This window comes from Fukomys damarensis, unplaced genomic scaffold (assembly GCF_012274545.1).
Source record: "Fukomys damarensis isolate Sample0158 unplaced genomic scaffold, DMR_v1.0_HiC HiC_scaffold_16, whole genome shotgun sequence".
NCBI lineage: Eukaryota > Metazoa > Chordata > Mammalia > Rodentia > Bathyergidae > Fukomys > Fukomys damarensis.
Window position 1 is genome coordinate 97252370 of NW_022900928.1, and position 13356 is coordinate 97265725.

Below are 13356 nucleotides of genomic sequence, written 5' to 3' on the forward strand. Positions count from 1 at the left end.
ATCTATTTAAGACAACCAAGAGGCCAGGCAGTAATGATGTCTCATCCAGAATCTGGGCAGATCATGAGTGGCCCCATGATGGGACCTGCATGGGACCATGTTTCCTCATTGCAGGGAACGTGGCTCTCACGGTCTGTTGGCAAGGCTGAGCTGACCATGTGGAGGAGCTATGTGTATAACATCAGTCTGGGCCACTTGGTATAGTCTGAGAGTGGAAGAAGGATCTGTTTCTGCCACAAATAATATTCATAAGAAATACATGTTGAGGGCCGGGGATTTAGCTCAGTGGTTCGGTGGCCTGCCTTGCAAGCGCAAGGACCCAAGTTCAATCCCTGCTACAAAAAAAAAAAAAGATGTACATGTTGAACAAAGTTCTGATACCCCAATTTGGTATCTTAATGGAGTCTATCCCTGGCTCTCCTTGCCTTGACTTGGTGGCGGTTGGAATGCCAGAATCATTTAGTTCTACACACCAGGAGACCAGAATGTGCATCTGGTGGGGTAGCTCCTTTTGAAGTGGGAGGAAAGTATGACTCAAGCCACTAATCAGAATCCAGATGAATCTGCTGAGGTTATTCAGGTAAGACTGTATCAAATATTTATTTTCCCCTTCTTTTTCTTATAGGTATGGCCTCACATGTGCAAATTTTCTCCCCTCACACCCTTCAGTCAAGTGCCTTCTGTAGTGTGAAGAAACTGAAAGTCGAGCCGAGTTCCAACTGGGACATGACTGGGTACGGCTCCCACGGCAAAGTGTACAGCCAGAGCAAGAACATCCCACCTTCGCAGCCAGCCACCACAACCGTCAGCACCTCCTTGCCAATCCCAAACCCCAGCCTCCCTTACGAGCAGACCATCATCTTCCCAGGAAGCACCGGGCACATAGTCGTAACATCAGCAAGTAGCACTTCTGTCACTGGGCAAGTCCTAGGTGGACCACATAACCTAATGCGTCGAAGCACTGTGAGCCTCCTTGATACCTACCAAAAATGTGGACTCAAGCGTAAGAGTGAGGAGATTGAGAATACAAGTAGTGTGCAGATCATCGAAGAGCATCCACCCATGATTCAGAATAATGCCAGTGGGGCCACTGTAGCCACTGCCACCACATCCACTGCCACCTCCAAAAACAGTGGCTCCAATAGTGAAGGTGATTATCAGCTGGTGCAGCATGAAGTGCTGTGCTCCATGACCAACACCTATGAGGTTTTGGAGTTCTTGGGCCGAGGGACATTTGGGCAAGTGGTTAAGTGCTGGAAACGGGGTACCAATGAAATTGTGGCCATCAAGATCCTGAAGAACCATCCTTCATATGCCCGGCAGGGTCAGATAGAAGTGAGCATCCTGGCCCGGCTGAGCACAGAGAGTGCTGATGACTACAACTTTGTGCGGGCCTATGAGTGCTTCCAGCACAAGAACCACACATGTTTGGTCTTTGAGATGTTGGAGCAGAACCTCTATGACTTTCTCAAGCAGAACAAGTTTAGCCCCTTACCCCTCAAATACATTCGCCCAGTCCTCCAACAGGTAGCAACAGCCCTGATGAAACTCAAAAGCCTGGGTCTTATCCATGCTGACCTCAAACCAGAGAATATCATGCTGGTGGATCCATCCAGACAACCGTACAGAGTAAAGGTCATCGACTTTGGCTCAGCTAGTCACGTGTCCAAGGCTGTGTGCTCCACCTACTTGCAGTCCCGGTATTACAGGTAAGGCTATTGGCCTCAGCATAGCCAAGGGCCTAGGAAGGCTTAGTGGCACAGAGAATGCAGTGTTGTCACTGGGTGGGAGATAAAGGGTGTGCTAATGGATGCTGTCCTCACGTGATACCACTATATTGGTCATTTAAGACATGTGCATGTCAAAATGACAGAAACCACCAGTGGAGCCAAGTAAGGTTCTTGGTCTCAGTCTTAGAGCTGAAAGAATTGCTGGGAGCAGGGAGAAGAACACAACAGAGGAGTTGGGTCCTCGTGGATGAGGAGGATCCAGATAGCTGGAGGGGAGACAGAGGGCATTGGGTGCCATTCAAAGGCACAATGGCAGCAATGTACAAGCCTCCTACAAGAGACAGACAGCTGCCTGGCCAGATCAGGATGCATGAGGAGTGGGAGAGATGGTTGAAAATTAGTTTGGGGGTTCTTAAATGTATATCCCTCCACTTGGAGCAAGGTTTAGAAATTTGAACAGCAAAGCTAACAGGTTGAAGGGGATGTTGTGAGAAGACTTGCTTTTGTATCCCTGTAGAAGAGCCTGGAGGAGGGGAAAGACTGCTCTGGGGCCTGGGCTCAGGCCTGGGCTCATACTTGTGGTTCGCATCTGGATGATGGAAGAGTTAGATACACTTTTGTTACTTAATGAAACGCCCAAGGCTGGGTAGCTTTATAAGAAATGAGGTTTATCTAGCTCACTATTCTGAAGGTGTGAGGGCATGGTGCCAACATAGTCTTGACTCTGGTGCAGTTCTTGTGGCAGATGGCACCACAGTGGTGGTGGAGTGTGTATGGGAATAATGTCAAATGGCCATACAGGAAGCAAGAGAGTGATTTGGGCTCAGGTGTCAGCAGCAGCTTGCTCTTGAGAAGGTTAATCGGGGCTCCATACCTTAACACCTTTCTTTTCGTTTTTAATTTATTGATTGGTTTTGCAATACTGAGAATTGAGCCCAGAGCTGCACACATGCTACACAAGTGCTCTACCACTAAACTACACCTCCAGCCCTTTACTTTTTAAGATGAGGTCTCACTAAATTGCGCAGGTTGGCCTCGAATTTGTAATCCTCTTCCCTCAGCCTCCAAGTCCCTGGGATTACAGGCCTGTGCCACCATGCCTGACCCTACCTTAATCCCTTCTGAGAGAGATGCAGCCAGTGACCTTCCTCTCTCTAGACCCTGCCTCTTCCAGGTCCACCATCTGCCACCATTGCCACACAGAGCACCATGTTTCCCAACACACAAACCATTGGGAATCCTTACCAGAAAAACTCATTCTTTTAGATGCTTACCTCTAACATGGTCTGGGCCCAGTGCCCAGAGCAGGGATGTAGACAAGGACCTGCTATCCTGGAGTTCATGCTGCATATTACAGTTACCTGGGGGACTTCTGTAGAGGACCTGGTCCTCATAAACTGGACCCATACTTGTGTGGGCACAGTTGTTATTTGATCAGTTTTGCTTGGGACGCCAGTGTGCAGCCACAGTTAAGAACTGCTGCTTTGGTGGGATGGAATAAAAGCACTGGTCTTGAAGTCAGGACAACCAGGGGTTGGGCCTGATCCCTTGGCCACATGACCTGGGCCACCTGCCTACATCCTGTGCACCTTCTTCCTGGTCTGTGAACAGCAGCCTCAAGGGCTCAGTGAGACCATTGAGTGTTGTAACGCATGGTGGCGAGCCCAAGCAGTGGTGTGGCAAGGAGCTGATGGAGATGGAAAGTAAGTGTTGGGCTGCACCTGAGGCTAGGCTGTGTCCTTGGAGAAGTTGGCGAGAAATAGCAGGTGTTTAGGGCTGATCTACGAGGGAACATGGCGCAGTAAAAGCAGAGTCCCATGACTCATTGCCACCTGGGACCTTCTGCCCACACCTCAAGAGTAGATGTGCTTTCTCTGTTTCCCATCCAAGGCCACAGAAGGACTGGAAAGCATGGTAAAGCCGTGTCAACACCACTGACTTGTTACCCGCTCCTGGGGATCCCAACACTCTTTCCCCACTTGCTGTTCTGGGACCAGCCTGACTGCCCGCAGCGCTGATACCAGCTTCCTCCTGCCTGCTATCTCTGCCTTATCCAGACCTCTGTCATGTGGGTCTTGACTTGGCTGGATCTCAAGGCTTCTCTACCTAGTTCTCTTCTCTCTTCCTATTCCCTTCAAAAGGTTGTTCCTTTCGGAGCAGCTCTTACCTAGCCTCTTCAATCTGGGCCTTGGTGAGTGAGTCTTTCTCCTGATAGAGAAGCTAAGAGGAGCCCCCTTGGTCTCTGCATGCTCAGGATGGACTGATGTGCTGCCGGCTGTGGCCAGTTTTCTTTCCTTTCACTGTAAGCCTTGTAGTCTGCTGCCAGACCCCAAGCATGGAGAGAAAATGTGTACCTGGTACTCAAGTGGGACCTGGGGAGCCAGAAACCTCCTTGCATCCAGAGGAGGGACTGACAAAGAAGGATGCATGGAGGTTCTCCCAGGAGAGTGCCCAGACCTTCCTGGAAAACCTGCTCTGTGTGGCAGCCCCACAGGGTAGCAGGTGCTGGGAATAGCTCTCCACTCAGAGCAAACAGGAGGCTACTCTTGTCACTTTATATTTAGGTTTGCAAATTCAGCATGACAAAGGCTATTTCTTCACAGATCTTGGCCTGAATTTAGGGTGAACCACAGCCAAATCAGGCTGCCTAGAGTTACACTATTTAGTTAACCGGCACTGCTTTCATAAACAAAAACTACTTCATTAAAGTTTGCTAAAAATTGAGCATGGCAACTTGTAGAATGTCTAAACTCTTGTGTTTAGCAGAAAATGCATCCTTGGAGCAAAAACTTGATGAATGGAAGAAGCTGAATTGGGGACTCTTAAGCACTTTGTGTTCTCACTTTCTTCTGACTTGGCTTTCAGGCTCTGGTCACAGAAAATATGAGCTAGGGTCTGCTGTGAGATCAGGGGGCAGGTCTGAATCTTCTTCCTGGACTGCTAATGTCACCCTCTTTGTCAGATCGGGCTTTTCAAAGCTCTCCTCCTGTGATGGGGGTAATGAAGCCTGGCTTGCTGACAGTCCCAGACTTTGTCACTCCATTATGGGCAAACTCACATCTGGGTGCAGTTTCCCTCTGAAAGGCTCTTCCTTCAGATGTGATTATATCCCCTTTCTCTAGGCTTTAATTGACTGCTGCCTAAAATTCTGGACAGAATGACCTCTTTCTCTTATGGGCACCATGGCCTATGGGTCCTCGTGGCCTCACTGTGACTGGCCCTCAGGTCAAAGGTACAGGCAATGTCAAAAGCAGCCCACCTTTTCTGCCTGGAATTAGCCGTAATTTCCAGATTGGTTCCAGTGCTCCATCTCTCTCCAGGCCATGTCTGAGCCCTGGGGTGTTCTGCTGCCTCAAAGATCCATAGGAGCTTTTGAGGACAGTCTTTAATTCTTTGTCAGTACTCCTCTTCGCTGTGTGGAACAGCTAGCTCCAGGACACATTTATCAGGCTTATCTTCCCCATTGCTGTGCTCTTACTCAGGGGAGAACAGGCAAGAGGAGGTCTTTTATTACCATCTGTTATGGCCTATGTCTGAGAAGGAAAAGCTATTGGGGACATCTTGATAGACTATCTACATGTTTGAGTTGCATGGGACAGAGATGTCATCACATGTTAGCAGCAGTCTCCTGGCTGGGCTGTCAGATTGGCCTTTGCCCTGCAGGACCTGTTTCCTTCAGGGATACCCATATCTGAGCCTGACATATTAGCCTCTGGGGACATCTCACTTTCAAAAGGATGAGCACTTACATGGCCCTTCATTATTATAATTCAGTCTGTATTAAATGAATCATCTACCACCATCCCCACCCAGTAGCTTAGAAACTGTATGCTGTGGAGGCCCTGACTGTCTTCACCCTGGGGGACCTGGAAAAGGAGGCAGTGGCCTGGGATCCACTTCTTTCCCCCAGCTGTTAGGCATTTGCTTGGCTGAGGTTGGGGCCTTGTTGATATTGATATTCCACAAGGCAAGCCTGTGTTTTTCAGAAAACAAGGGTAGTTTTGCAGTTTTTTCATGTCTGATGCAAGGGTATCCCCTTCCAACTTGACCTTCAACTTGAAGGTCAGTTACATGGTCAACTGTCAGCTGCTCTAGTTCTTAAGCTTTTTTTGGACATACACATCACCTGGAGAGCTTCTTAAGACAGATTTCTTCTACCAGAATCCTGTTCCAGAATTACTGCACCCTTTTCCAGGAGAGAGCCCTATGCTCCCCAAGGTCTCTACCCTCTGCTGAGATTGGAGATGGGCTGTGCTAATGGATTTAGAGCCACTCTAAGAAATGCCTCTTGGGGAGAGGGATTGCTGTAGTAGTGTCCCCTTTCAGGCTTTCATACCAAAAAAAGCCAGAGACAGGTAATCCTGGTCATGTGTATTATCTCACCCTAGACACCTTGCCATTTCCTTATTTAATTCTATACTGATGCCGGGTTTTGAGGTTTCTCTTTTCTTTTGTTTTTCTTTTTATTGAGTTTATTGGTGCATTCTAGGTATACAGTACAGTTACATTCATTACTGGGATCTTGTACCTTTACATGACAGGTCTTGGTTCTCATTTTTTCCCCTTGTAAAATTTATTTATTTTATTTTTTTGGTACTGGGGATCAAACTCAGGTCCTTGCGCTCTCCTCTCCTCTCCCCTCCCCTCCCCTCCTTCAAAAAAAATTAGTGCTGGGAAATATCCATTCTCAGCATGCCTAGCAAACTAAAAACAAGAACAAATACTAAACTCAGGTTATACAAACACTATACTATTTAGGCAAAGGACAGTCAGTGATTAAAATGTGTAGAATTTTGTTCCTATTGTGCAATATTGAAAATATTTTTTTGTACAGCCTTTTTCTGGAGATACTTAAGACCATTATTGGGATCCCAAAAATAGGCATAAAATTAGGTCATAAAAGAAGAGGGAGGGAAAAAATAGGACATAAAAATTATTTTCAAAACAATTTAACCACTTAACAGTTTACCCCTGAGTGTTGCTGGGGCAGGTGTCATTTCAGCCAGTCAATTCTTGTATTGAATAAATTTGGTAAAATTGTTGTCTTTATATTTCTTGTTATATTATAAAAATTAATGAAAAATATGCAGTTTTTGGTCATCCTGTATTTAAATAATTGGATCGGTAAGTGGTTAAGCCCTTTTGGTCTGGCTTTTGGGTGCGAGACTATCTTCAAGTTGATTCTGTAGTTTTGGTAAGGGTGGAAATTAATTTTAATTCAATTCAATTTGTAGATATTGGGTAAGAATGTAAAGAATGATCTCTAATCTTGAATAATTTGCAGTTTCTGAGGAGATAAAAATACCAAACTAATTGCCCAGGATATAATTCTGGAGCTTTGGTATTCCAGGTATCCAGTCATTTGATGGATGTGTTTATTGTGAATTTATTATTTACACACTCCAGGGAAAAAGCAGTTCAAGAAGTTCAGAGTCAGTGAGAAATTTCACAAGATGGGTAAATAGGAACAGTTTACAGAACTAAGCTATAGTGAGGGGAACTCTGTGGGTCTTAAAGGAAATGGGGGCTCAGAGTTGTCTGGGGCCATGGAGGTTGGAGTAAGAAGGGAAGGTGAAGAAAGGAAGGGGACATATGGGAGGACCACCCCTTTGGAAAGCAGGCTTAGGTGATGAGATCTGACAGTTGAGAGCTTCGTCATAAGCTGAGGCCTTGTCTTCAGTCGGTGACAGTGTTGGGAGCTTGAACAAAGGAGTAATTCTGTGAGGTTAATGATAGTATCATCAACCAGACGGGCAAAATAAATAAGCAAACAAAACCAGGTTGTAGGGAGGTCCAGAAGCTAGGAGACAATTGAAGTTACTCAGGAGTAAAGGGAAGAAGCTTTTGATTTTAATGATGATGACTCCTCTGTCCCCCAAGGTCTGAATGTGGACACTTCTAATGCATTTAACTCGTCTGGTGCTTCAGTTGCAGAACTGGCTTGGTCCATGTCTGTCTCTGTTTCTGTGACTCTATCATTCCCTATCGCTATCTCTGTCTCTTTCTCTATCTCTCTGTGTCTTGGTGCTCCCACATGCCCCCCATCTCTCACTCTGTCTCTCTCTCCCTCCCTCACCCCTTTAGTAATTTTGCTTTCTCCAAGGCAAATTCTGCAGCTCTGGTCTTCCAGCCTGGTTTCAAATCTCACTACCTCTGCAAAGTAATAGGCTATGAAAGGAGAAAAGAGACTCCTTAGCCCTTGTTCTGGGCCTGCTCCCAGTGGGCTGTTCCTCCAGTCATGATCGGTAGAATGTGAGCCTGAGCTGGCCACCCTGTGACATCTGGATCACAGTGACCAGGGCCTCTGGTCAGGGAGCAGTTTTTCTCCTGTGCCTCATTAGCCACACTGGAAACCTTTCATGATCTCTTCAACAGAAAGCAAAGCATATTCCAAAATGCTATGCTCAGGACTGGAAGTATGTCACTTTAGTGAGGGATGTAGCTTTATGAAGCCACAAACAAATCATTGAAAAAATGGCAATTCCTGTGCAGATTGTAGCATGTAAAATGTGACTGATTAGAAGTATATTTGATTGAAAAGAGCTCTGAGAGTTGTTGCATTATGGACATTAACTTTTAATTTGTCTCTGTTACTCATGGAAATAACAGGAGGAGGTGCTGGTTCACACTTAAAGATAGTAAATGAAAAATATCCAACCCACTGATGACCTCATTTGCCTAGTTGTACTTATGTGAAAGCTTTTAGGGTTGCAGCTTCTCATCTATGGAGAAGTGATCAGTAAGTTATCAAAGCTGGTATGTTATTTTCAAATTTCCTTTCATTGTCTCTGGGATCTTAACCTGTACAGTGAAATACTTAGAAGTTAAGTTTTTCGGCCGGGCATGGTGGCGCACACCTGTAATCCCAGCACTTGGGAGGCTGAGGCAGGAGGATCGCTGTGAGTTCGAGACCAGCCTGAGCTACATAGTGAGTTCCAGGTCAGTCTCAACTACATAGTGAGACCCTGTCTCAAAAAAACCAAAAAAAAAAAAAAAAAAAAAGTTTTTCTTTTGGTAATTATTAGTATTTGTAATTACCTAATATTGAGTATGAAATAACTGAAATAGGAATCTGTGCATGGGTTTCAATAGATCTCTGTCCAGATGTTCCAGCCCCCTCCACACACAGATACAATTTATGTCCATGCACAACATGCAGGCAGGTGCACTTGTGAGAAGTTGACACTAGCCCTCATACAGAGGTACTGATACATGTACTGAAAACACAAGGACATGCACACAACTCTTCCAATCCTGTGAGCCTACAGGAGCATCTCTAAAGATAAGGCCAAGTGCAGGAGTGGCATCAGCCCTGGAAATAGCCCAGCTTTCTGCCTTGCTGCAGAGCTGCCAGCTTACATGCTTCTGAACTTGAAGATGGGAAAGCTGGAACCACTTTTAGGCACAGAATACAGGCCTATCATTTTCAAGGTGGGCTCCAGGGACACATCCACCCCAAAATCACCAAAGGTGCTTTGAGACTCCAGCTCTGCCAAGACACATGAATGAGCAGACACTCTGGAATAGGGCAGCAGACACAGTCCTCAGAGATATTCCCCTTACTGGAGATTGAACTCAGGACCTTCATACTGAGCTACATCCCCAGCCCTTTTCATTTTGTATTTTGGGATAGAGTCTCAGTTGCCTAGGATGGGCTTGAACTTGTGTTTCTTCTGCCTCGGTCTCCCAGTGTTGGGATTAGAGGTGTGTGCCACCCTACCTGGCTGCCTTTTTTTTTTTTTAACCACTTGATTGAGATATAACTGACATACAAAAACTTCACATTCAACATCTATAAATTGTCAAGTTGGTAGGTAAGTGTATACTTGTGAAACTGCAGTAGTCCGTGCTGTAAACATATCCCTCAGCTCCAAAGTGTCTTCCCACCTTCTTTATCATTATGTTATTATCATCATCCTTTGGGAACTGTCACTGTAGATGGCTCTAGAGATGCATCTTACAAGGAGTGTCCCGTGTACAGCGTGAAGATTAGAGACCGGGACTGACCAGTGACAACCAGCCTCAAGCTGTAGATCTTTTTGACAAGACTTGGTCAAACCCCTGAGGTCCAGTTGTGGTGTCAGGGGAGACACAAATACTGTAGCTGAGCAGGGTAGGAGAAATCAAATTGTGCAGGTTGGTAAAGTGGCCAAGAGTGGCTGCTGTGGGTTACAGCATCTGGAATTTGGTGGGGATGAGAAAGCAGATGCTAAGCAGAGGAGACATAGTGTCACTGGCTTTTGGATGATTTATTTTATTTTATTTATTTATTTATTTTTTGGTACTGGGGATTGAACTCAGGTCCTTGCACTTGCAAGGCAGGCCACCGAACTGCTGAGCTAAATCCCTGGCTGGATGATTTATAATAGATATGGCACTCACTGCTAAGTATCTCCTCACTCTCCCTGTAGCCACAGCTGGCTCTGGAGCAATAATCCTCATTCAGGCATTGCGCAAGTAATTTTTTGAATTCCAACGATGCGTTCTCAGACATTGTGCTGAGGTTTCATGTAGAAGTGCCCTCAGCTATGCAGGGTCTGCCCCTGGCCAGTGAAGGGAAGCTCTCCCCTTCCCGGTTCCCCTAATCCACCTTGGCTTGCATTTCTCATTAAACTGAGAAGGCAGAGCATGTGTCACCCTCCAATCCCTTTGCCTATTCTGCTTGGCCTTTTGGGCCCTGTCCTTCCTTGCCAGGCTCTCAACCCCCACCCACCAAGCATGTGCAAGATGAGTGTGATGCTCCCCACTCCTCTTTCCCCTCTTGGCTAGCAGCACACACAGGCTCTAATGCAGGGTGATAGAACCCAGCAAACTGGCCAGAGCCAGGTGGAGGATCAGTGTTTTGGGGGGGCTGTCAGGCATGTGGTCCTTGTTGCTAAGCAGAGGCTGAGATGTGATATTTCAGAGTGATCATCTTAGCTTGGATTTCCCAGAAGCAGAGCCTGAGGTGAGGGCTTGAGGATAGGTAGTCAGTTGGGGGGTTCCAGGAAGCAGGAGGGAGGGATAGGAGATTGATTCTGGGTGCTGCAGCTAGGGACAGCTGGAGGCGCCGGCTCTGTACCCTGGGGCTGAGGTACCTTACTTTCTTGGGGGCTGAGTTTATGGAGAGACTGGTGGCCTGAGCAGGTTCTGAGGCAGAAAAGCCAGAGGGAATGGGCTCCCACATTCCAGGGGACCTGTGGCAGTAAGCCTGGGCCATTGGTCTTTGTCATCCCCATCACTCACATGTGGAATTTGTGAATGGAAAGGGAATTAGGGTAAAATGCCTTTATAGGTAAGTTAAGAACTATAGGCTAAGAATTCAGAGGTGAGCTCTGCACCTTGTTTTGGGGGGAGTTAGAAATGTGAGGCTCAGAAGAATGAACCTCACCTCTACACACCCCCCTTTCAGCTGACTGGCCTGCCTGCTACAGTGGGAGTGACCCATGCCCTGAGATGGGACTCAGAGGTGCCTGTGTGGGTGGCACTCACCCTAGTGCCAGAGAAACAGCTGGAGCAGGTGTGGTGTCTCCAGGTTTTCTCCATTTATGCCTGACAGATATTGTAGTCACCACTCCCCACAGCTTACTTGTAGAGAGAATGGGTGACTGATTGACCAGGTGAATGGGGACATTGGCCTCACTTGCTCGTTAGCTCAGCTTATTGTCACTTACCAGAAACCCTCATGTGCAGCAAATGCTTTCACTACTGTCTTGAGCCCATGGCATTTAGCAGCTCTGAGCAGCTTCATGGCTTCCTCTTGGGAAGCATATACTTCTCACCAAGACTGCTTTTTGTTTGCTTGTTTGTAGTACTGAGGATTTAACCCAGGGTCTTTGCATTTGGCTTCAAGCCCCCCAAGAAAATTTCAGCCCTTAAAAAAATTTTTTTTTTTAATTTTGAAACTGTTGTCCAGGCCAGCTCAGACTTTGATTCTTCCTATCTCAGCCTCCCAGAGCGCTAGAATCATAGATGTGTGCCAGCACTCCCAGCTTCGTCAAGAGTATTCATTCCCAGCTTGTCTCCCCACCTGTGAGGCCCCAGTTTAAAACCTGAAGACAGCTGACTCAGCTTCTAACAGACCAGTTCCTTGAAGTCAGGTGGCATCTGTCATGTCCCATTATTCCTGCGCAGGAAATCGGAAGTGAGTGCACGCTGTGGGGAAGGTCCAGTGCCCTGACTGTAACCTTGGCGAGCTGAAGGCAGGCCACACTGTGGGCCTATAGCCTCCCGTCTGCTGCTCTGGTCCTGAGGTTTTCTGGGCATGTTACTCACATCCCCGGTAACTTTGTCTTCATGCTGAATGGCTAAATGAACAAAGATTTCCCAGAGAGCTCATCATAAACTGCCCAGCATGTGTCTGTACATAGTAAATATACAGTAATGTTAGCTGTCATTTAAAAAAAATATTATTGCTGTTATCATCATCATTTTTATCATCATTACTATATGTGGCAGACAGACCTGGGTTTGATGTCCAGATCTGCTGCCTTATGGCTCTGTGACTTTAGGCAAGTTCCAAATCTTCATGAGGCTCATTTTTTTCTTTTCATTGAAAGGGAAAAGTGAGCAATTCATGAGTTGTTGTGAGTATTGAAGGAGACACCTGCACACGTGTGACACACTCCCATAGCACTGGGCACTTGCATAGCAGCTCTGTCAGCAACAGCTATTGTCTTTGCAGGCATTGTGCCTCTCTTAACCCTAGCGTGTGTGTACTTGATCTGCCATCATCGTTAGCTTCTTGGGACTTGAGGCCCAGGTCTGTCCACCACTCAGGAAAGCTCACAGAATGGGGTAAGTGTCTAGAAGCAGAAATATTGTGCTCAGTGGGTTTCCTTCTGGCATCAGTAAGGGATTAGCAAGTAGGGACAGAGTAACTGTGGAGGGAGGGGACAGAACTTGGCTCATGCAGGGAGGAAGGTGTTCGCACCATTCCTGACCATCCCATGTGGCTGCTGCTGGGGCATCCAAAGTGACCTCAGATGTCCTGCATCCTGTGATGGGACTCAGAGGGTAGGGGAGAGAGGCAGAATGGGATACAGTGCAGCCTGGGGACACTAGACCATATTTGGCACTGGTCAGTACTCCTTGCCCTGAGTCTCACCACTGCTAACATCCCAGAGCAGAGAGGTCCAGAGTGATGCTGGAGACCCTGTTCACACACTTGCCTGAAGACTGCATGTGTGTGTCTTGGTGTGGGGGGTGTTGGCACATGGGATGTATGTGTGTATATGCTGAGAGTAGTGTGGACTGTGTGTCAGCATGTGAGATGTGTTGCTGTGTGTGTTGGCATGTGGGGTATGTGTGGTGGGGAGATGTATTGACACATGTGCTAAGTGTGTGTTGGTACATGGGGTGTGTGGGGCACGTGTGTATGTTGGTGTGTGAGGTGTTTATTCAGTGGCGACAGGAGGGCTGGTTTATGGCACCATTTTTTTGGAGCCTTCCAGCCCCCATCCCTGCTCTTCATCCTGGGGAAGGGTCTGCAGTCCCAGCCTTACTTCTATAGATGTTGGCCATGGAAATAAAGTTCTGTGATCAGAACATGACAAACAAACTGCTTGTGCCATTTTTGTTATCCACTGGCCTCCAGTGAAGGATTTCTAGTCCTGTGTGTGTGTGTGTGTGTGTGTGTGTGTGTGTG

The 13356-nt window shown here is 46.9% G+C and overlaps 1 protein-coding gene across 4 annotated transcripts in view; it reads left to right on the forward strand.

Annotated features, from left to right (window-relative positions):
* The first annotated feature begins 625 nt into the window (after positions 1-625).
* Hipk2 (homeodomain interacting protein kinase 2) overlaps positions 626-13356 on the forward strand; it is a 124779-nt gene continuing 112048 nt past the window's right edge. For all 4 annotated transcript variants that reach the window (XM_010631673.2, XM_033764505.1, XM_019208570.1 and 1 more), the window contains exon 1: positions 626-1709. In XM_010631673.2, the coding sequence (XP_010629975.1) occupies positions 628-1709 (1082 nt within the window). In that variant the 5' untranslated portion in view covers positions 626-627. The remainder of the gene's footprint in view (positions 1710-13356) is intronic.